We start from the raw sequence: 25071 nt of genomic DNA on the forward strand, positions 1-25071 counted from the left end.
TTGATATAAATGAACTCAATAAACATTAGTTGAAATTACTTGTACAACCAATATATTTATACTTAAGTTTTTAAAAGCTTTTGACAGTGTATAGGACTGTAAATACATGTAACGTGTAACAAGGACACATTAAAATAAAAGTTAATTAAAAATACAAATTATTTTCCCAAGATTATTACTGGATGTCTCTCACATCTGAAGTAATGAGGTAATAAGACAATAACAAAGCATAATTTTGTTTGAAACATTTACTATCACTAGCCGTTTTTAAAATACAGTAGGCAGTATGCGGTACAAGCTAATACTGAACAGTTCTAAACATAGCCTCTCTCTCAAAGAAATAAAATATAAAATGCACCCAAGAAGCAATTTTTTTCACTGTTGCTTGCCTTTTATTTCTTATGCAGTAATGTGTTACTGGATTGTGCAGTTTGTGGTGTGGTATCTTGGCCTTGGCATTAATCTCCAGGCCTGACAAACAGCAAATCAGCAGTTCGAAACATGGTGTACAGAACATCCCTCTGTCCAATCCCAAACGCTCCGTTCCTGTGTGGATAACTCAGACGTGCAGACCAGACAGGCATCTGTACCGCATGCATCAGCACGAGCACAGCAGGAGGAAAATGTTAGCTTACAAACAAACACAAAAATACTCACAATGAGTCATTCCAGATTTGTAAAACTGTTTATTCAGCAAGCTAAAATAACTTAACACCTACATGGTCTGGTCCCTGCGGATTAGGGGAAATACTTTGGGCTTTTCAGCCACTGGAAATGATACATCCACCAGATTTTTCAGCAGACGTTATACATTACAGTCACCTCAATAAATAATAAAGATTGCTGTGAGGTATTTCACACAGACACTCTGAAGATCCTTTAACATGAAGGATCAACCTTTGTCACCTTGCATTAAAGTGGTGGTAAGGAACACTGACAGATAGAACGGAGTACAATATGCTGAGAGTCGGCTGATTTATGGCAGAAAAACATGGAGAAGAACAATGACTTGTGGAGGCTCATGGATGAGTTGGCGGCACTGAAGTAGATGTAACTCCCTGTTGGGGTAGCACGGGCAGCTGGGTCAGCGCCGAGGGCCGGAGTCAAGAAGATCTTTTGCTTCATTGATCTTGGCTGCCAAATACGGGGATCCACCTGCAGGAGAAGCAGCAGTTATATTTCAGCATGTCCATGATTTGTCTCCCCTTCCTACTCTTATTCTTTTAAACTGTAAAATGCACATTTCCCCCTGTAACCTCTCTTTCCAATAACTTCCTGTACCATTTCTACACTCTCACGAAAAAAGGTACAAAATCTGTCACTGGTGTGGTACCCCTTCAAAAGGTACACATTTGTACCTTATTTACCCCTAAAAGTGTACATATTAGTACCTAAATTGTAGTACTTTTTGAAAGGGTACCACCCCCCACCCCCCCAGTGACTGCATTTATTTGAACAAAAATACAGTAAAAACAGCAATATTTAGACAACAATAACTGTTTCCTATTTTAATATATTCTAAAATGTTATTCCTATGATGCAAAGCTGAATTTTCAGCGTGATCCTTCAGAAATCATTCCAATATGCTAATTTGCTGCTCAATAAACATTTCTTATTATTATCAGTTGAAAACAGTTGTTCTAATATTTTTTTCAGGATTGCTGAATGAATAGAAAGTTAAAAAGAACAGCATTTATTCTTCACTGTCACTTTTGATCAATTTAACATGCCCTTGCTGAATATAAGTATTAAATTCCTTAAAAAAAAAAAAAAAATCTTACTGGCAAATCTTATTGACCACACTTCTGAACAGTAGTGTATATAACACCCACTTTTGCAATCCAATCAATTTGGGATGAATACAATTTTGTACCACCTTACATTTTCTTTCTCATTTAATATCCCGTTTCATTACAGAAATCAAATGGGTCGCAAACAGTGTTTTACACTGACTTTAAAGTCACTTTGAAACTAAATGGAGCAACATAATTAATTTGCTACTGCGAGTCCACAGGCATAATCTTGATTTCTGCAGCCCGCCTTTCAGCTCTACATCCGCAAGCTTTGTAGAAAATAAATCTCTTTGCCTCCAATCACTTTCAGCCCACGTCCATGGCGTCTGATGGGAGCGTGTGGCTGAGAGGGGGGAAAATGTGCTATTGCTGGCAGCGTGTGATGAGGCACACCTGGTGCCTGCTGCGCCCCACCATGCTGCTATAAATTTCCATTGCATCTTTCCTTCAGTAAACCACGTTCCACGAGTGCGTGTGTGAGGTGCCCTGCAGGTCCAGAACACAGTCACAAAGTCATGGCAGATTTTACCTGATGACAGCTAGATCCTCGCATCTGTACCAATAATTTCTCCCTCACTGTGCAATGAGCACATTCACAACCCCTTATGCATGTTAATTCACCTCCTGCTTACTTTGTAATGTTTTGTGAAATAAAATTCGCAACCCCTGTTATATATATAAATGCATACATGCATACATACATACATACATACACCGATCAGGCATAACATTATGACCACCTTCCTAATATTGTGTTGGTCCCCTTTTGCTGCCAAAATAGCCCTGAACCGTCGAGGCATGGACTCCACTAGACCCCTGAAGGTGTGCTGTGGTATCTGGCACCAAGATTTTAGCAGCAGATCCTTGAAGTCCTGTAAGTTGCGAGGTGGGGCCTCCATGGATCGGACTTGTTTGTTCAGCACATCCACAGATGCTCAATTGGATTGAGATCTAGGGAATTTGGAGGCCAAGTCAACACCTCAAACCTTGTTGTGCTCCTCAAACCATTCCTGAACCATTTTTGCTTTGTGGCAGGGCGCATTGTCCTGCTGAAAGAGGCCACAGCCACCAGGGAATACCGTTTCCATGAAAGGGTGTACATGGTCTGCAACAATGCTTAGGTAGGCGGTACGTGTCAAAGTAACATCCACATGGATGGCAGGACCCAAGGTTTCCCAGCAGAACACTGCCTAAAGCATCACACTGCCTCTGCCGGCTTGCCTTCTTCCCATAGTGCATCCTGGTGTCATGTGTTCTCCAGGTAAGCGACGCACATGCACCCGGCCATCCACATGATGTAAAAGAAAACATGATTCATCAGACCAGGACTTCTTCCGTTGCTCCGTGGTCCAGCTCTGATGCTCACGTGCCCACTGTTGGCGCTTTCGGCGGTGGACAGGGGTCAGCATGGGCACCCTGGTCTATGGCTATGCAGCCCCATAAGCAACAAATTGTGATGCACTGTGTATTCTGACACCTTTCTATCAGAACCAGCATTAACTTCTTGAGCAATTTGAGCTACAGTAGCTCGACTGTTGGATCGGACCACACGGGCCAGCCTTCACTCACCACGTGCATCAATGAGCCTTGGCCGCCCATGACCCTGCCACCCATGATCCTTACACTTGCTCATTTTTCCTGCTTCTAAGAGGAAGCTTCTATCAACTTTGAGGACATGTTCTCTTGCTGCCTAATATATCCCACCCACTAACAGGTGCCGTGATGAAGAGATGATCAGTGTTATTCACTTCACCTCTCTGTTGTCATAATGTTATGCCAGATCAGTGTACATATATATATATATATTTATATATATATATATGCTGTATACATGCTGTATGTAAACAATTATTTAAATTGTATTAAAATATTAAATTATTTAAAATTGAAATAATTAATAGTTGCTAAAACATTTAGTACTATTGCTTGGGTATAATCTAAATGCTACCACATTTTGGCTTATTAATTTTGGCTATAAATGATCTACTATTAAAAATAATTGATTAAATAACAATTGAGATGTTTGATCAACCTTGATGTGGGTTTTGTTTAAATGTTGTGTTCGTTCACCATCTTCACTTTATTTTTTCTTCAGCTATGATAAAGAGACATCCAGAGACATAAAAATATGTATAAAAAGACATGTATTGCATGCCTGTGTATTTTGTGGCCAGAGCAATGAAGGGAGGGGTGTATTTGATTGTGTTGATTTCATATATCAACAGTGTTTCTCAGATATCACTTGCTGCAACTTTAAGTGAATTAATATTCTTACTGTCATTTGGTCAATTTTGACAGATTAAAAATACTGTATGCAATTTAGCAAAATGCTACAGCCAGTTATTTACATTGAAATGTGTATTCCATGTCAGACTGTCTGTTTTTGTTTTCGTCTGTGTGATCCCGCCTACTGCCAATGTAACCAATAGTATTTTGACACCCCAGGTTGCCAGTTGGCGGAAAACACAGCGTATTGTAGCCACGGAAGCCAGCAAACAATCTAGGTTAGAGATCGCAGATTCTACCCGACCTAAAGCCTCAGCATCCATCTAAAAATCTCAATGTCCAGAGGCTTATTAAAACGTGGATAAATCAACTCATCAACTTAAAGTGTAAGGTCCGTTGCCTTCCATTGACAATTGTGCTCATTCCTGTTGCGCATACTCAAACTGACAACCAGCATGAGCGTAGAGTCTGAAGAGGAGGGGCAGGAGAAACAACCCTATCCAATATTTTGAATTTGGACTGCAGTACCCATTTCAACCACTAGCTGTGCCTGTCAATATTACATATGGCACCTTTAAATTGCTAATTGATTGTTATACAGTTATTCATGGATCCAAGGTCACTGGAAGGGTCACCCATGAACTAGAGAATTAATGCTGAATGACTGACTGGCAAAATAATAATAATGATCATCTCGTCATGGGGTGACAGACACTGGCCTAACAAGACAGATTGATGTTCTTAACCCTTTACACCCTAGGCATTTTTAATGATTTCATGTCTAAGCGACATACTTAAAAGTAAGGGCTTATAACTCGACACAAAAAAGGTAGCATGAAGTACATGGTCTCATTTGATAGAAGACCTTTAAAAATTTGAAGAAAATGTTTGGAGGCTCTTATGTTACAACACTACTGAGGAAACACAAGAAAAGGTGATGCAATTTATTGATTTATTTTGTTATTATTCATGTTTGACATGATGACTATTAGAAAGCACATGTGACCGGTCATAAAATCAAGTTTGAGCTCGTTTACAATCATGTCAACTGCATCTGGGCCGAATTTTGTGTTGATATCTCAAAGCAATCAAAAGTTATGGCATTTGGAACCAAGGTAGCCTTTGTATCAAAAGTCCAAAAAACCTCTCCAAATAAGTGACACAATCTACACATTCAAAAACACTGATTCATTCAAAGAGAGATGTAATGAAACAAGCTGTTGAAATAATTTTAACTTTGAGCGCCACTTTAGAAGGCTCAGCTGACCAGCAATGTATCGATGACAGAGATTTCACTTTCCTTGGACATGACAACCTTTTTTCACGAATATATATATGTTTCGGCCTGAAGGACAGATGCAGTTAATCACCAAAGTACACATTATGTTATCATTACTATTTAAAATTCAGTACACATGCACGAAGTGTAAAACGCAAATATCACGGTTGCTGCAGTTCTTGCATTCCTTTGCATTTGGCTCCTCAATAGCGCGGTATTACAATATTGCGGTTATCGCGACAGCCCTAATAATATGGTTTACTAATGTTTTGCAAATTTATAAACCATAACACTGTGCAAAACCCTCAGGTGTGTATACTGTTTACAAGTGTGTCAGCAGTGATTTTTCATACAAAATTTGGTATATTTTGGTCTCTAACTAAAACAAATATGCTTTTTGTTTTCTGCTAGTTGAGACCTTTTCAACGATATGACACAAGACTACCTGTTTTGTATGATGCAGTTTACATTTTCAAGTAGTCATTTTTTACGCTATGAAAATGGAGCTCCTGCAATATTTCAGAAAATTTAAAAGCATCTTTTCAGAGTTGGTCCTCTGTATTCACTGTAAAGCCAAGATTCTAAGCTTTAAACACCTATTTTGTGTTGGTCAAGCAAGAGTATATGAAGTAAAGTGATGATAACATGATGATAACTTTGCAGCGCCCCCTGTCGGCGAAGTACTGGTGCTTCAGGTTTAAGGGATTAAATAAGAAAATAACAACAATACATTAGTTTAAACATTTGTAAAGCTCACTAGTTAATCTGTGTAAGAAAAAATAGCGAGGAGAGAACAAAATAGGATAAAGAAATGACATCACATGGACCCCAATGTCCCCAAAGTAGAAAAAAATAAAGTATATATATATATTTCTAAATGTAAAGTAAAAAAAAAATAATAAAATGTACTAAATAATATGAAGACATTGTAGGACCCTGCTGAAAATAGAAATAAAAATATATAAAATACAAAAAAAAATATCTTATATATATATATATATTTATTTTAAGAATGTCTTAAAATAAAATAAAAACCTTGATCCTACAAAAGTCTTCTTTTAATTAATGAATTCATTATTTATTTATATTTCATTGGGGTCGATGTGACCAGATTTTGTGAGATTCAGGGAACAGCACTGACAACAACAATGACCTTGCTCTGGCTGAAGGACTCACAAGGATTTACATAAAGCCGCCCTTCTCCAAGATCCTGAAAGCATTCATTGTGTGCTTGCTCTCTCTCTCTCTCTCACACACACACACACACACACACACACACACACACACACACACACACACACACACACACACAGTCTCTGCCTGCCCACTTGCACAATACTATCATGATAAGCAACAATAACAAATGGGAAAACACACAGGAGAGTGAACAGGTAGCAGGGAGCAGGGCCTGAGGAGGCTGCTAATCTGTCTGTGTGTCAGAGAGGAAGTGGAGCTGCAGCCTGCAGTGATGCACTTAATTACACTTTTTTTTCTGGCAATATCATTTTGCCCCGTACATTTTCTATAGACATTGTCAATAGACATATTTCACAAGAGAAAAATTTTGCAATAATTTTTAGTGACTTGTAGTGACAGTGTTACACTAGAAAAGTTTGATTCATTTCTATGGATCAAAATCCAAGTGTCCATTTCAATCAATCAATTAAATTAAATCATCAAAACTATGATTCAACAATTAGTTTGCATCATCACCTGGCAGAGAATTTTTCACATTAAAATGTTTCATTAAAAATAGGTTTGTCAAAAGAAAGGAATAGTTCACCCAAAAATGAAAATTATCCCATAATTTACTCACCCTCAGGCCATCCTAGGTGTATATGACATTCTTCCTTCAGCTGAACACAATTAGAGTTATATTAAATAATATCTTGCATTTTCCAAGCTTTATAATGGCACTGAATAGAGTTTTTGAAGCTCCAAAAAGCGAATCCATCCATCATAAAACTCCAGTGGGTTAATAAATGCCTTCTGAAGCGAAGCGATGTGTTTTTCTAAGAAAAAGATTCATATTTAAAATTGTATAAACTATCATCACTGGCTTCCGGCAACGGCCGTACACGCGTTCATGAGTAAAATCAAGTTCCTGTGGAAGGGTGACCTCTCACCTGACATGCCGTATGACATAGGGCATAGGCATAGCTTAGGTGAGAACTGACGACCACAGAAGCGCAGAGGATAGAGAAAAACAAAACACCTGTCTAAAACAAGAAGTTTTAAATTAAAAATGTCAGAGGATTTAGATAAATGAAAAAAGAAGCTACATCCTACATACTTCATACATCGGGTCAGAGGTCACCCTTACGCTGGAACTAGACTCTCTCTTGATCGCGCATACGGTCATTGCCGGATGCCAGTGATTATAGTTTATAAAGTTTTAAATATGGATATTTTTCTTACAAAAACCCACAGCTTCATTTCAGAAGGCATTTATTTACCCACTGGAGTCGTATGGATTACTTTTATGATAGATATCTATGATAGATAGATGCGCTTTTTGGAGCTTCAAAAAGGCTCTATTTATTGGCATTACAAAGCTTGGAAAAGCCAGAATATTATTTAATATAACTCCAGTTGTGTTCAGCTGAAAGAAGAAAGTCATATACACTTAGGATGGCTTGAGGGTGAGTAAATCATGAGATAATTTTCATTTTTGGGTGAAGTATTCCTTTAAAAATCAAAAGTTTGACAGTACTGGCATTTCTGCTGTACCGGTAGTACCGGGTATATTCGGTACCCACAGATTGACGCTTCTTTCAAACGCCCTCATTCATGATTGTTTAAGCTCTCTCTGAGTGTCAAAGGTTTCTATTTACAGCGTGTTTTTAGAAGCGTTGATCATTGTAGCCAATCACAAACATATCTGTTGAGCGCATGAACGCAATGACCAATCAGAGGTGCCAGTCAGTAAGTTGGTCAGAATCCAATCAACACTGCTGAAAACGCACAAGGTTTTGTTTTGTTCAACATGAGCCACGCTCACGAATCCTTTAGTTTTTAGTTTAGTTTTTCATGCTGCTACAGTGCAATATTTTTGGATTTACAATCATATTTAAATGTACGCTTGAATTGGTAACTGCTATGATTGACAGTGATAACCAATGGACAAGATAAAACGAGACAAAATTTTTTAAAGTGTTTAATTAAGTAGATTTTGCTCTGGTACCGAAATTGGTACACAAGTCACATGTCAGCATCTTTTCAGAATGAACATAATAACCTGAAAAACGATTCTTCGATTGCTTTTCCTTTTTTTAGTTTGCTTCCGCTTTTATACAGTTTCTGTAAGATGAGTTAAGGCATGTATGACGGTTTCTCAATGTCCCCATTTGCTCATAGCTAGCAAACTAATGAAAGCCAATTCAACAATCATTCCATGCCATTACCCTGACCGCTCAAAGTTAATCATCTCATTACGACCTAAAGAGCGGATACCAGAGCGAATAACGTCGATCCTCATGTCACTGTGAAACCTTGCCATAGGGGCTTAAACTCACAAAAGGGCTACACGCAAGATGAACACAGAAATATAGAAAAGCGCTCAATCTCAGTTGGGTTACAGACTCTTTTCTGACTTGAATTGTGTGTGATGTCAAGGTGAGACGTGTATGTATAGACCCATATTGATAACTCACCAGTCAACTGAGTTCCTCAGAAACCAATAATACAAAGTCCTTGACTGAAAACGTCTATTGAATTAGAAACAACAGATGAGTGGAAGAAGGGAATAACACATGTTTCAGCAATAACCTGGTGCTGCTGGTGAAAAACTGCTGTCATGTATGGCTCTGCAGATAGACTAGGAAAATCTGAATTTAACAGAATGGAACGCAACTCGAAACAATTCAAACTTTTAACTTGGAAAAACTTGAAGAAATTTCAAGATGCGGATGTACATGTATGTTGTTAGAATCACATGCCGGCGCCCAGTCAGATGTACAGTCAATAAAATGCTACATTAAATTGCTACATTACATCATAAATGATCCTCAGCTGATAATGGCACTCCTGCAGAACAGATTCTAGTGTCGCACAGCATACTTCACTCTCTCAGAGACGTCTTTGTTGACAATGAAACACCTGCTACACATATTTAATGGTTGCTTTCCTCATAGGAGCATTGAGTAACATAACACCTTTGTGTTCAGGAAGTCTGAGATATAATCACTGAGAGTAGGACTATCACACATCCGACTTTGAATAGAACGTAGCATAAATGTGTGATCCCAGTGAAATTTCGCCAAGCAAATAGGTCTATTGTCTATTGTCAATAGTGTAGCAATGTACAGGCCTGTTACAATCATGAATTTTGTGCTGACCATTAATTGTCATACAAATAATTGTGATTAATGATTTAATTCTGTTTTGTTCATGTCACTTACAGTGTAAGCCTACTTGAAATCATATAATAAAATAGGCTCATGATTTACTTTATTGTTGTGAAAATTAATTTTATATAATGAATTATTTATAATAATATAATATAATATAATATAATATAATATAATGCACTCTGATTAAACCCACAAACTTTAATTCTGTATAAAGAAAGACCTTTGACTATCTTTGTGTACTTTATAACAGTGCGTACTCGCAAGTCAAGTCACCTTTATTTATATAGCGCTTTTTACAATGCAGATTGTGTCAAAGCAGCTTTATGGTGGTAAAAGAAACATAATGGCTGTACAGTAGCTCTAGAAGAAAATGGTGTCATTGTCCAGCTTAAGTGAGTTCAATATTGATAACAGAAACAGTGATGTCATCATCCGGCTCAGTTTAATTCGCATTCAATGGTGTTCTAAAATTATTATTTCCTTTGCTTTTCCCACAGTGGAAAAGAGGACATATTGCACATTTAATGGCATTTCAATAAGCGCTTAAATGTACCTTATTTGGGTGGAAAAAAATTGTGGTTACCTCAAATTATTCCGATTAGATTGAATTAATCAATAATCACGTCAGGCCTAGCAACAGTGTTGCCAAGTGCTTTCAATTGAAAGTAGCTAAATCTGATCTCTAAATGTCTATAGATGACGTCAATGGCGATTTCACTGATTTATATAAATACAGATCAGTGAGTGAGATAAGAATCTAGATAATTTTTGTCCAAGATGTTGCTAGATTTGTCACTAGACTTTTGAAAAAGTCTCAAAAGGAGGGAGGGAGTCGCTGAATCTAATGACAAAATAGCTAAATTGGCAACACTGCCTAGCAATGTATGAAGCACAGCTCACACAGAAGTCACCTTTTAAGCCAAGCAGCCTTCTGATAGACTCATACTTGAACCCACTGAGAAATTTGTGTTGGAAAAATCGTTTGCTCTCACGTGAAATGACCGGATTTTGCCCATGAAAATTGGCCAAATAATGGTAAATGTGACCACACCTTAAAGGGTTAGTTCATCCAAAAATGAAATTTCTGTCTTTAATTACTCTCCCTCATGTTGTCCCAAACATGTAAGACCTTTGTTCATCTCCGGAACACAAATTAAAGGTGCAATATGTAAGATTTTCTGTCCGCTAGAGGTCGCTAGAGGCCTATTCAAAACAAAGACGTAGCTTGATGACGTCAAGTTTGAGCGCGGAATCTTGGGACATGTGGTCTTCACCTCAACGGCCGGTGGAAAATAATCGGGATAGGACTCTGGAAGAAATCATGTTTATGGATGTGATTATTAACGTTATTGTAGTATGAAGCAGAGCAGGACCGAGTGTTGTGGGAGCTGAACGATGCCGCTGGAGCGATTGCGCAACACGCCGCGAGCAGCAGAACTTTTATTATGTCACAGTCGCCAGCGCTGTTTCCGCTTTTCCGGTCACGAGTAATGCAGTAATGCAGCTCTGTTAATCATATTAGATACATTTGAGTGTATTGAAAATGTTATAACGTTACTCTGTGCGTTCGCTTGGCGGCTGCTGTGAGACACTTGTTGCACACTGCAGTAAGCTAGATCGATTTTAGAATATCATGTTAAATGCTGGATGGCTTGTGTTGATAAATGGCATGCAATTAATTTTAAAATGTATTTTATGATGGAGAAAATGCTGTATTACTGTTACTAAAAATAAAGCTGCATCTGATTATGCTATGTTAGCTACTTCACAAAATAGTGTTTTTCTCTGAGGCATGGTAAAGCATGGTACTCGCAAAAAATCAAGAAAATTAGATTTAAACAATAAGACTAAACGTGTTGAGCTATATAACAATTAGTTTTCGGTCTATAAATATATCAAAACAGTTGTTCTCGTGCCTATTAAAACATGTAAATATTTAAGCGTCTTTGGTGTTTCCATGGTTTCTACAAAATAAAACCGGAAACCGAGGGTAACGTGCAATTGACAGGAGACTCCTCACATGTCCCGGAGCCTTGGTTAAAATTGCAATTTTCTCACGATTTATAGTTGCAAATATTCCATCTATTCACGATTTATAGTTTGCAACTATTTCTAACGAAATAGTTGCAAACATTTGGGATGTTGTAAGTACTCAAGTGAACAAAATATGTAACACTGGCCTAGTGGTTTTTGGATATTTTACTGCAAAATTCGTACATATTGCACCTTTAAAACTTTTCCGTTTTTAGCTGAAAATGGTATAGTGTAAATGGCCCCTTTGTACATCTTATTCCAGCTTCCAGTTTCAATAAGAAACACATAAATGCCACAGGAAAGCAAACTGCATTCATCAAGCCATTTCACAGAGTCCAATACTTCAGCCCCCTCCACTAGTATAACAAACAAAATGGGCACTTGCACACCATTATTATCAGCACTGTAGTAAAGGATTTCTTAGCAACGCTGGAGGATGGGACAAATCTGGCACACTTTCTCTGCTGGATGTCCTCCCTACAGTCAGAGGTGTTATCGCTCCACTACAGATAGCATCACAGAAACCATCGCTTATTTCACTGAGAGTATTAGTAGAGCAAACAAGGGCTGACACACAAACACACACACATACACACATATATATATATATATATATATATATATATATATATATAAACAGCAACTCTGAGCGCTGTGAGAAATACACCTGAACGAGGAAAAAAACAGAGAAAGGCAAGGTGAGGCCATTAACCTTGAACAGAAAAACAGGGCGAGTACAGTGACCAAGGAAAAATAAAGACTCCTGCTCAGTGTTTATTAGGTGAGACCCTGCACTTAAAAAGACCACTGCAAAAAAGCAATTCTCTAGACAGTGATTTATAACCTCTTTTGCACAGATCAGTGTGAACAAATCCTTATCAGATCTAAATACATTGGTGCCTGGTGCATTATCACTACTGTGTGAAACAGTTTATTCAAAATGTATTGAAAATGATTTTGTTTGTGATGTACACTACACAATATTTTTTAATGCTTTTGAGAGAAGTATTTTATGCTCACCATGGCTGTATTTATGTAATCAATAATACAGTAAAAACAATAATATTGTGAAATATTATTACAATTTCAAAATAACTGTTTTTTATTGTAATATATTTCAAAATGCAATGTGTTCCTTTGATGTCAAAGCTGAATTTTCAGCATCATTACTCCAGTCTTCGGTGTCACATGATCCTTCAGAAATCTTTCTAATATGCTGATTTACTGCTCAAAAACATTTATTACCCTGTAACATTATCATGAGTGTTGAAAACAGCTGCTTATTTTCTGGAAAACGTGATACTTCCAGGATTCTTTAATGAAGTTCAAAAGAACAGCATTTATTTGAAACAGAATTTTACACTCACTTCTGATTAATTTATTTGCATCTTTGCTGAATAAAAGTATTCAGGGGAAAAAACTGGATAAAAACATCTGCTAAATACAAAAAAAATTAAAGTACTTTATTATTCAACCATTAAGACTGTGTCAGTTTTACTTTCCCTTCTCGTCTCATGACTTGTAACTTCGAGAGCATCAAAATGTATTAATACGCTCTCTGATTTAAACTCCAGCTGCAACAATGATATTTTACATTACATTATATAGTTAATAAGACTGATTCATTACCATGAATCAGTTAAAACTCTATTAGCTGAATGATTTGAATTGTTTAAAAATGAATTATTTAATCTTTCATCGATGTCTTTGCATGGCATTTTTTTAAAGGTTTTATTAAAAATATGTCAATATGTATTGTGATTTATGGGTGAATATGAACACAAATGATTCAATATCATTCTTTCTTTACTGAAAGACAGATTCAAAAAACATGCTTTGATTATTTTCAATATATATATTTACAGTATTTTAAATTTTCCATTAAACATTTTGAATCTACAGTACTTGGCAAATGTTCGTTTGAAGTGATGGTTCGCCTGATTATGTCCTGCTTTGTGTGGTTCTGGCTTAAATTACAGCAAGTCAGCATTGCAGGGATGTAAGCCCTCTTTAAAAAGTGTGTTATGACAAATGACAAATGCCATTCAAATCAATAATGTAATCAACACCCGTCTCTGCCAGTGTCTGCTCAGACAATACCTACAGCTACGGCTGCATGTGGAGAGCCGAGTCAGAGAATTATTGATTAAAACACAACCATCCCAACATGTCAACATGAACTACTGACCTTTATCTGGATGATTTAGGACCATGATCCTTCTGTGTGCTTCCCGTACCTTTGCCTTAGTGCTGGTTGGACTGCGCAAACAAGAAAACATAACATTTAGAAAAGGAACACACCACCACCTAGTGGTCACAGTGTGAACTGCTGTGTGAATCTAATTACAGGCCTCCAGACTTGATTTTTTGCACTAATCATCAACATGTGTGGTCTGTCTCCATCACTGCACACATCAACTGGAAATACTCAATCTGTACATCCCCTGAAATTCCCCAATTTAGTGGACAAAACAGGCAACAGAACGAAAAACAAATAAGGTATTGTCTAAGGACTTTTTTAACTCACTGACAAATGGATAAAGAAAAGCATTTGCCAAAATGACCCCAAAAAAGCAACTGGCATTTTTTTTTTTTAATTCAATTTAAAATGTGCATCTATTTTTTCCTTTAACTATATTTTAAAACATGAATGAAATAAACTTTTAAATAGATTCCTAGATCTATTTAAAAGGCTCCTAGATTCCAAAAAGACTTACTTACAATTTCTTTGCAATTTGTGTGAAACATTCAAGCACATTTATTAAAAAAAATTCAGTCAGTATATAGTGTTTCTTTTTAAAGGATTCAAATTTATTAAATTGATTAAATCTTTTAATCTATGTGAATCATTGGGTTATGGTTATTAGTTATTTGGCTTCACACGTCTACTTACTGAAAGATGAATTCATTTCTTTTCAGCCTACAGTTTTCAGGGTTTTGATCTGAGTCATATCTAAACAGCCAGAAGTGATGATTAAAAGATACATTAATGCTTACACAACAAGCATTCAGTCCTACCAACTCTTCTCTCAAGTCTCAAATCATATGCAGGAGTGGGCGTCTGAGAGGGTCCAGAGAAACTAATTAAAACACTGTGCGGAGCGGATGCTTCCAGAATGTGATGACGAATCTGTCAGGCAAAACTGCATTTGTCGGAAGAGTCAGTATCTCCAGCAGATATGTGTGGCAGTCGAGAGACTAAATTGTGCGCTCAAACTCATTTAAAGTCAGAATAGCAATGAATATAAGGAAGATCAAAGAAAACATGAACATGACTGGGATAAAAAAAAGAAAAAGAAAAAAAAGTAACACTTTATTTTACAGTGTTCTTATTACACATTGTATGTAGTTAGTGTAGAAATATTTATAAATTATGCATAATCACATACAGCTAACCCTAAACCAAACCCTAACCCTATAGTAAGTACATGGAGTTAATTATTATTACTCAGTACTTAAATGTACTTAAATTACAGTGTAACACAGACACCTTAAAATAAAGTGTAACGCAATTTTTTAAAGAAACCTGTAGAAACAGGTGATCAAAAATACAGTAAAAACTGTAATATTGTATAATATTGTATACACTATATATAATATATAGTGAAATATCATTGCATATTATTATTATATGTTGTAACATATATATAGTGCTGTCAAACTGAATAATCACAAACTAATCGCACCTACCATAAGTTTGTTTATGTGTATGATGTTTATGTGATTAGATATAGATAGATAGATAGATAGATACAAAGCAGAATACATGCACTATACAAATACTTAAATTGAATAAATAAATCATAATTTATTCCTGTGATGTAAAGCTGATTTTTCAGCATCATTACTCCAGTCACATGTGTACTTCAGTATCACATGATCCTTCAGAAATCATTCTATCATGCTGCTCAAGAAACATTTCCTATCATCATCAATCTTGTGCTGCTTAATATTTTTGTTGCTTTCAGAAAGAGCATGAATTTAAATTAGAAATCTTTTGTAACATTAAACGGGTTTACTGTCACATTTAATTAATTTAATGCATCCTTACTCAAAAGTATTAATTTCTTTTTAAAAAAACTGACCTGAAACTTTTGAACAGTAGTATATGGATGAAAAAAAATGTCAAAATGTTAATTTTTTAGGTGAACTATCCCTTTAAAAAGAACAAATGACCCTACAAATTAGCTGAATTCATCATGGGTGTAGAGAGATCAAAGTATATCAGTGCAAACAGTATAACATTACTGGACTCCGTTATTTCAGCTGTGAGTGACAGACACCAAAGTAAATCTGAAGAAGGATGTGAAGAGAATAAAAGCTATTAACCCGAATCAGTACCGTTTTATGAGCATGAATGCGGTTGACCGAGTTCACATTGGTCACATCCAAGAAATATTGGATAAAGTCTGGTTCAGTTCTATGAAAACATTAGTCCAGTTTGACTGACAACACAAAGAAAAAAAAGCCACATGGCAATGACGCAAGCTACGCCACACAGGATGTGATGCTTGCACGGTGTGAGTCACACCTGGTGTGGGACCCTGTGAACTTCTGTTGAAGTAAGGGAAATTTTTAGAGAAATATACTCTCCTAGGATAAGGAGGGTGGTCCACCAAAAAACAAGATCACAAATTAAAAAGAGACACAGCTGAGAATTTTTCCCATTAGACGTTACAGGATCAAAGCTGTGACGACAGGAGATGACGACCGACTTCAAACCAGAAGAATTGCCCCCAGACTTAACCGCAAGCTTTTCTGGGAAGTTTAGTGATGCAGTGTGTGTATATACTGTAAAACACCTTTGTTTTCTTCCATGACAACTCATAATGAGAGAATTCAGCAAGAGGAATTGCAGTGATTTAGGGCTTTGTTTAGCCCACGGCCCACAATTACCTGATCCCGAGAATAAGGCTGGCTTCCCGTCTGGTCATCTTCTGCTCAAATCCACCTTTGTAATATGCAGAAAATGACTAGGAAAGAAAAGAAAATGTTGAAAACAATGGTCCAGATTCAAAGTTAAGCCCTATCAACAGTTTATCTGTTGATTACTAGAAAAAAATACATCTCCTCAGTTTTTAAACTGTTAGAAGGGAAATACACAAGGTCAGGCAGTTAACATACACAGTTTTTAAAGTGTCACAATAATTCAAACCTTACTGACATGAAATTAGGATGATAGAATCACTTGTAAAGTTATAGCCAATGTTTTAATTTGGTTGTCATGATACACACAATGAGACATGATGGTTGTATCTGTAAAGAACAGGCATTATGTCGGTAATCCGTAATCAGAAGTTCATTCACCCAGAAAAGTGGTCCCAGCTGAAAACCATTTCACCAACTACACACACTAAATTATAAACAGGGTTTAAATGAATAACTCCTCTAAGTGCTTTAACAAAAATATAAGCTTCACATTTCTGTTTTTTACTTAAAAAAAATAAAATAAAATGATGGAATAGACTAAATTAATTCCTGTAGTAATCAAAATTATGCCTCAAATGCTATAAACAGCACTGAACCCATAACGAGAGACTGATGTACACAATAACATGCATAATCAATATAGATGGCAACCAAGTTGCTTTGGCTCAGCTAAAAGCCCCATGATCAGCACTTTTACCTAATTATGTGAAAGTGGAGATTTTAGGGATTTGAGAAGATTGACCCCATAATTATCCAAATTCCAAAACTAAAGATGCGTTCACGCCAGAATTACCGTAATCACTGACTTGAAAAGCGCTCACGTCCTCGTTGAACTCGTAATTCCAATTTGCAAACAATTTTTTTCTGAATTTTCTGAGAGTATCGACTTGCTCCGCCTGATCGCTGCAACATTAGCCGGAAACACTCAAAATGGCTGCGGCTTCAGTGTAGTACAAAGCAGTTATTTCATTATATTTTTGATTTATTGTACTTTCACAATTGTTAATGTCTTAATAATGCAAAAATAATCTGAAAGTATACAAAAGATATACAAGTTTACTGTAGATAGCACTGAATGTACAATAAAATAAACATTAAAATATATGTTTATTAATAAGACATTTGCATTACTTGTTGTATTGTAGTTCTGTCAATTACTCAAATTACACAGATTAATTTGTGTTGCCTTAGAATTATGCATAATTCCGAGGACGTGAAAAGGTCTGAGTAGAACATCCCAGGTTGTCATCTAGTAATTACAGTAATTATGACATAGCGTAAATGCATCAAACGGCCTAAGATTGAGTGTTAAGATCATGTAGGCCAAGCTTTATATGAGCTTCAGGTGTTTGGAAGAAGGTTTTTTGCTGAGATTTTGTTACAGTACAGACCTCATGAGAACCATGTTTATATTTCCATTTTCTTCATAGATTTTTGACTTTGGGACTTTCACACATGAATATTTAACCCTGCATCATTCTAAACCCCAGGTAAATGGAATTCTGCTTTATCCCACTTCATGTTTCACACTGCTCATAATTTACCCGGGGTAAATAATTAATCTGCGACGAGAATACTTTTTGTGGGCAAAAAAAACGTTTTTATTGTTGAATAAAGTTGTTATATTTGTTTTGTTTTTGGGCACAAAAAGTATTCTCATCGCTTCATAAAATTAAGGTTGAACCAGTGCAGTCATGTGGAATGTCTTTTCTGGACCTTGAAAGTGGTGGTTATATTGCGGTCTACTGAGGAGACAGAGAGCTCTTGGATTTCATCAAAAATATCTTAATTTGTGTTCTGAAGATGAACGAAGGTCTTACGGGTGTGGAACTACATAAGGGTGAGTAATTAATGACAGAATTTTCATTTTTGGGTGAACTAATCCTTTAAGCATTAAAATAGGTTTGTATGAGGAACAGACCAAAACAAGTCATTATGTTGTTTTGCCATTTTTGGACCTGAACTGTTCTGATGACATAAACTGTGGTTGAATAGCTTTGAAACGATTCTTCAAAAATGTCAAATTTTGTGTTCTATGGCAAAAATAACAGCACAGGTTTGGAACTCTCAATGTACTGATTGATGTTGAGTAAACAATGACAGAATTTTCATTATTTTTTGCTGAACTATCTCTTTAATAAAGATGCCGTAACCGAATAACATCGGTCTGTGGCTCCTTCAGATATTGTACATACTGCAGGATTTCGGGCAGAGTTCACAACTGAGTAAAAACATATGTATGTTTACAGGGCGAGGGAGACCAGAATGTTCAGTCCAATCTCAGCCCACAACATGTCACTTAATCACATAATCATCCGTTATGTGATTCACAGAAAAATGAAATCATTGGATTAATAACTGTAATAATGATCTATTACAAGAGTGCTCAGTCGCGAATCTGCGAAAGCCACAGAGATTATGGAAGTTTCAGAGCGTACACAGGTGTGCAGGTTGAGTCAAAGCACTGGGAACTAGCCCCAACCACACATCCCTAGAGATTTAGAAGAACCTGGACAAATCAGGTTTACAGACCCCATCAAAAACCAGACGCACAGCGTGAACTATGGCCAGGGCCAGAAAGACACGATGAATCAGTCCTTCGCCCTACAGCAGAAGGTTTAGCTTGCCAACAACAGCGCACGCAAACAAGCGCCTCAAGATGTGGAAATGAACATGGAAATATCCAAATTTCATTCCCACAAATCATCACTTTCAGAAACAGAATCTGTGTTTAAAAAAAATGAATATGTTATGCTGTATCTTTTTTAATGGGAATACTGATTCATAGGGTGTTAGAGAGCAATCCCACAACAAAATCATTCGCTTATGTATGCTAAAAAAAAATTGTTGGTTTGTTTCTGACACTTACCGTAGTGGGCAACTTCTTGGCAGCTTCTGTGATAACCTGTCCCAGAGGCCTCCATAAATGGAATGCATATCGACCTAAAAGCGAATGTAATAAGGGGAAAAAAGGGGTTGATGGGTTTAAAGTGTGCCACTTGATAGCAGATAATTTACAGAGTTAATTTCCAGGGTTAACAAAGTTGGTTTAAGGGTGAAACCAAGGACAAAACCACATTCTAATCTTATTCAATATGTGTTAAAGGTGAGGACGCCTTTCAACTTCCCTTGGTATTTACTTGGTCAGGGTGCTGGTGAACTGCCAGCAGTTGTGGTTCAACTGTGAAGCAACACACTGCAAGTCAGCAGCACTCAATGAAATTAACATGTAATGCCTCTGAACATCCAGCATTCAATAAAAAGCTGAGAAAGGCCGTTAAGCAGCTCATTTATTGAAACCAAATAGTAGGTGAAGAATTCAGAAAATCAATAAAGTAATACATTATGGGAACATTTTTGGATTTTCATTTCATCAAATTCTGAGGAGTATATTTTTGAGAGGAAAACGTTATTTTGCTTCTCAGCAAAAAAGCGTTTGAGGCTCCCTTCACTGTAATCCAAAGCCCTGCCTCTGAGCGAATCAGACCACACACCGCCTCAGCTTTTGGCAGAAGCGCTGCCCCCTCGATGTACTGAAATGGGAATTAGCCCCCTTCCTCAAAGCGACCACAAGTGCTATTCCATCCTGACCTCACACAGCTATGGGTGGAAGACTTGGCGACTAACAATGATTAACTACCAAGCAGCAGTAGGGAGAGACACCTGCCAGAAAAGAATCAAACGTATACAGGCTGATGACAAAGTCGCTTTAATTATTTGGCCACATGCGGCCATTTAAAGACTCTTTGAGACCTCTAATGCTAGAGGCCACATTGACCTCATTAAGCAGGGCGAGCTTCATCTGGGGGCTTGAACAAACACTCACAGTAAGAGCGGCTTAACCATCTCCCTCATCAACGCCGCCATCATCTCGAGTGCTTCCAATCCTTTAGAATCACATCATAAATATCTGTGGGCAGCTTTAACATACACGAGGAAAGTTTAGCTAAATATTTTAAGAAGACAAAAGAGGAAAAAACTTTTATTACATTATACAATGGCTACTCTATCCCACTGTGAACCACAACATGAGGGATTTTAGCTTGCAAACATCCTGCCTAGAAACATACTCTGCGCCAGAACGCAAACACAAAACCTTCGCCAACACGGCGATCCAAGTGTGCTGATATTTAGTCCAACAGCATTGAAACTTTTCGCTGTTGGTAGCACTCCGCTTGTCTGTGTTTGCGAATTCCAGACAGATTGTCAAACTGTGTATTAGTGGTGGAAAGTTTTCACTGATTTATTCAAGCACATTGATTCATTCATGATCGAAACAAGTAACTATTGTGATGAGTAAGTCACTGAATTATTTACTTAACCGATTTGTTCTATCACACTGATTCATTCACAATAGAAGCAAGTGACTGTCTTTTTGAGTTAGTCATTGAATCATTCGCTCAACTGATTTGTTCAAACAAACTGAATAAATTAGGGTTGTAAAAAACAGACTGGATCTCATTCACTAATAATTGCGTAGATTATTTCATATTGTACAGACAGGAGAACTTATGAAAAATGTCTGCCTAATTAACAACACAAATTAACCAGTTGTGCATACGTGTATTTGCATTTTTATACAGAGAAATCTTGCAGCTATGACACAACTTTTCTTACTCTTTCACTGCCATATTGCGCCAGAACACCCACCACACACCAGCTTATTGGTGGAGAGGAGATGGAGTGATGAAGCTAATCAGTATATATGGGGATAATTAGAAGGCCATGATGATGGACAGAGGCCAATGGGCAAATCTGGCCAGGATGCCGGTGTTAAACCCCTACTCTTTTTCGAAGGACATCCTGGGATTTTTTTTATGACCACAGAGCGTCAGGACCTTGGGTAAACTTCTCATCTGAAGGACTGCTTTTTGACAGTATAGTGTCCCCATCACTATACTGGGGCATTAGGACCCACATAGACCATAGGATGAGCACCCCCTGCTGGCCTCACTAACACCTCTTCCACTAGCAACCTAGTTGTCCCAGGAGGTCTCCCATCCAGGTACTGACCAGGATTAACTCTGCTTAGCTTCAGTGGGCAACCAGTCTTGTGCTACTGGGTGATATGGCTGTTGGAAAGTGCTGTATCAGTTGTTCTGTTTTTTTTTTTGTAAATTTAAAATAAATTTTAGTATGAAGGCTATTGGTGAATCATGATATGTTATATGTATACATTTGTATACATATTTCACACAAAATTCTCAATGTCTTTGTGAGTGAGTCATTGAATCATTCACTCAACTCATTCGTTCAAGCACATTGATTCGTTCAGGATCGAAACAAGTGACAAAAAGCTGAAAAATGCTGCCTCCATGGGCAGCATACAGATGTAGGTAGGAAACAATGTATGTCCGAATTTAATGATCTTGTCACATCCTTTCTACCGAGACACCTTCCTCGGATCGATTTTTGAAGGAAGCATAGATATACTTCGCTGCCTATGATATCCCACTACCCTGTGTGTTCCATTCCATTGCAGTTGGTGGCCAGTTTGTGTGAAACGTAATTAAATATTTGCTATGTTATCACCAAAGCTCTCACTATTTTGTTGTAGATCATTAAACCATTATGCTGCCTCAGAAGTCTGTCTTAAATCAATTTCAGCAGGTACCTTTGTGCGTAAATGCTGCCTGCAAAGTCAATGCCTGCACGTGGGCAGGTACCCGACAGGTGAACTGCTAATATTTGATGAAACTGGTGGAATAATAGTTACGTTGTCATTTGCAATGTCATTTGTGCGGGTCGGGAATCGCTAGGGACGGGAGGACTGCGGGATCAATAGCCAAGACCGGTGCTTATTCGTGTTCATGCTCTGTAGTTTGAAGACCGTCAAAGTTTCTAAATACAACGTGATTTGCAGCGTTGAGCATAGCATTTACGCACTGCAACTGATGTGATTGACAGCTTCAGTCATTAAGGGAGCGATCTTTACTCGTTTTCTGTATATAATCTATTCACAATTTGAACAAAAATGTTATTTTCATGCTAAGAGGACCAACTGCAATGTTTACACTGCAGGGTTTCAGGAGTGACAACCACATTTAAATGCAGAGTGAATCTGCTAATATATCCCCAGCTCATATTTGACTACATTTTCTTTTAACTTATCAAGACCTCTAACTGTCTATAGCCTTTTGGGTGATTTATGCACATTTGTTCAAAACAGTCTGTAGTATGGGCAGATTGTTCACATGATGTAGGCAAAAGTTTTGTATTGATTACACAACGGATGCACATTCTCATCTTTTTTCTTTTAATTATTATCATGGTGGGCTGCGTGTCTATTTTTCTTAAATGCATCAACTCAGAATGCCTAATGTTGGTTTTAATGCTTGTGTTACATGAGAAAATAAATAATTTTTTCTACCTAATGTTGATTTAATGCGGGTGCGGTTCGGGTCGTGGTCTTTGTGTCAAACGGGTCGGGTCAGGTACGGAATGAAATTAGTGCTGCTCTCGGATAACGGGTCGGGTGTTCTGTTAAGTACTGCGAGTGCGGGTTTAACAAAAAGGACCCGTGCAGGACTCTGGCAGCCGCTATCTTTGATTGAGCAATTAAATCATTTACTCAACCAATTTTTTAAAGGGCCAGTTCACACAGAATGTGTTTTTCCATTCCACTGCACAAGTTTTCCATTGTTTTTCAATGTAAATGCACTAGATGGACACGTTTGACCGTTGTGCTCACGTCTCGCCTATTTTGCAGCGTCTTGTGCATGACGCGGCAATCTAAAAATGCGGCACTCAAGTTAAAATAATGCGACTCTGCGTCTTGCATTTTTAACCGCAAAACCGGTGAGTGGCCTCTAATTTGTCATGTAGCTAATGCTGTCAACAGCTTGAAAATACTTACTGCAGTCAATCCAGGCAATAAAATACAGGCAATCCAGTCTCCCCTGGAGTAATTTGAGGTTAAGCACTTCCTCAAAAGCACAATGGTAATCAATCATCAGTTGAACCAGTTAACCTTTGGTTCCCAGCCCAGAGCTTTAACCACTAGGCCATACCACACATATTATATGAATGCATGTAGCTTCTGCATGTGACTATGCAACATGTGGTTTAATGACACAGGATTGGGAATCTCCAAATGGGTGCATAGACTGGGGTCAAAGCGGTTGTGCTCACCTGCAAACCCTGCTGCAGCAACCCCCAGTCCCACTGCCATCAGAGTGCCACCCTGAAACACACACACAAACAAACATTTTATCACTATATAATTAACAAAAAACAAAAGACATGTCATATATTTATGTTGGCTACAGAGATTTTAAATGATGTCCACCAAACTCACCACAAACCATCAACCTGTTCTAAGAGAGTAACTGACAATCCAAAATTCCCAAAATCCCACAGACTGAATGTTCAGTGTCTGACTCATGAATCATCATGACATTACATGATGATTCATAAATTCAAGCTGCAAACGTTAAACAGCTAAAATGTACAAGCCCTTTAACCTTCATTCTTCTGACAATCTATCTAGCTAGGTAACTATCTAATGGCATACATATGACTGATGGATCTGTATATACCTATCTATGTATCTGTATATCTATCTATCTGACAGCTTATCTACCAATCTGACAGTTTATCTATCTATCATAGATGGATAGATAGATAGATGGATGGATGGATGGATGGATGGATGAACCGACAGACAGGCAGACAGATAGAACACTCTAATTGCCTAGCAATGCCCTGGCAACCACCAAACAACCAATTTGTATCTATAAGGTGTATATAACATTTAATTTTTAAAGGTATTTTAGGCTAATTTTTCAACGACGTTGACAAGGTTGACTTAACAAAGTTAATGGTTAGTTAAGGATCTTCTTTTATTACTATATTTATTAAATCATCTTTTAGTGGGCCATAAAATGTTTGTTACATACACTCAAAAGGGCTGATGTATAAAAACTGAGACTGTTAATGAGTAATACGTCTTGCATACTAATAATTATTTCCCATGTTACATCAACCGTTATTGAGTGATTTTCATTAATACATCAGTTTACAGTAAGTGTTTAGCACCAATATAACACTATTTGATTAAAAAATAAAAGTAATAGTCTTAATATAAATGTTTGAGTTTCAGATGTGATCAGCAAGGTCAATACTATGATGAGCACAGATGAAACTCTTATGACACAGGTGGTTCAGCCATTTCATACTTAAACAGTGTAAATACTCCAGACTCTCCAGCGCAACATTTACTCACAAGACGTTTGTCAATATCTGTCTCACTCTGCACGTTAGATTTTGGTGTATATTCAGCATGTCTCATTATGTCCCCATCCATCGCTACACCACTGGAGCTCGCCATGCCGGTGACAGACACAGCTACGGAAACACCAGAGGGACAATCTTCATGCTGCTGAGGGGTCTCGCGATTCCAAAACAGAGGTTTTAAAACAATTCTAAAACATATTTATGTCATAAACTTCCAAACCAT

At 37.3% G+C, this 25071-nt stretch overlaps 2 protein-coding genes across 2 annotated transcripts in view; one reads left to right on the plus strand and one right to left on the minus strand.

Annotated features, from left to right (window-relative positions):
• Positions 1-666: 666 nt before the first annotated feature.
• Positions 667-24953, minus strand: dnajc15 (DnaJ (Hsp40) homolog, subfamily C, member 15). The gene is made up of 6 exons (XM_051905082.1): positions 24838-24953; positions 23745-23796; positions 19483-19556; positions 16581-16657; positions 13873-13943; positions 667-1155 (listed from the first exon to the last, which is right to left on the minus strand). The coding sequence occupies exons 1-6, from the start codon at positions 24940-24942 to the stop codon at positions 1085-1087; spliced, it is 450 nt and encodes a 149-aa protein (XP_051761042.1). The 5' UTR covers positions 24943-24953; the 3' UTR covers positions 667-1084.
• epsti1 (epithelial stromal interaction 1) overlaps positions 24883-25071 on the plus strand; it is a 29023-nt gene continuing 28834 nt past the window's right edge. Inside the window, exon 1 of the mRNA XM_051905081.1 lies at positions 24883-25022. Coding sequence (XP_051761041.1) covers positions 24895-25022 — 128 coding nt within the window. The 5' untranslated portion in view covers positions 24883-24894. The remainder of the gene's footprint in view (positions 25023-25071) is intronic.

Source organism: Ctenopharyngodon idella, chromosome 9 (genome assembly GCF_019924925.1).
Source record: "Ctenopharyngodon idella isolate HZGC_01 chromosome 9, HZGC01, whole genome shotgun sequence".
Classification (NCBI taxonomy): Eukaryota; Metazoa; Chordata; class Actinopteri; order Cypriniformes; family Xenocyprididae; genus Ctenopharyngodon; species Ctenopharyngodon idella.

Coding starts and splice junctions, on each gene's coding strand:
- dnajc15 (XM_051905082.1), bottom strand. CDS start 24,942: ATGGCGAGCTCCAGTGGTGTAGCGATGGATGGGGACATAATGAGACAT. Junction 19,557..23,744: donor TGCTGCAGCAGGGTTTGCAG/GTGAGCACAACC, acceptor ATTCGCTTTTAG/GTCGATATGCATTCCATTTA. Junction 1,156..13,872: donor CCTAAATCATCCAGATAAAG/GTCAGTAGTTCA, acceptor CTTCTCCTGCAG/GTGGATCCCCGTATTTGGCA.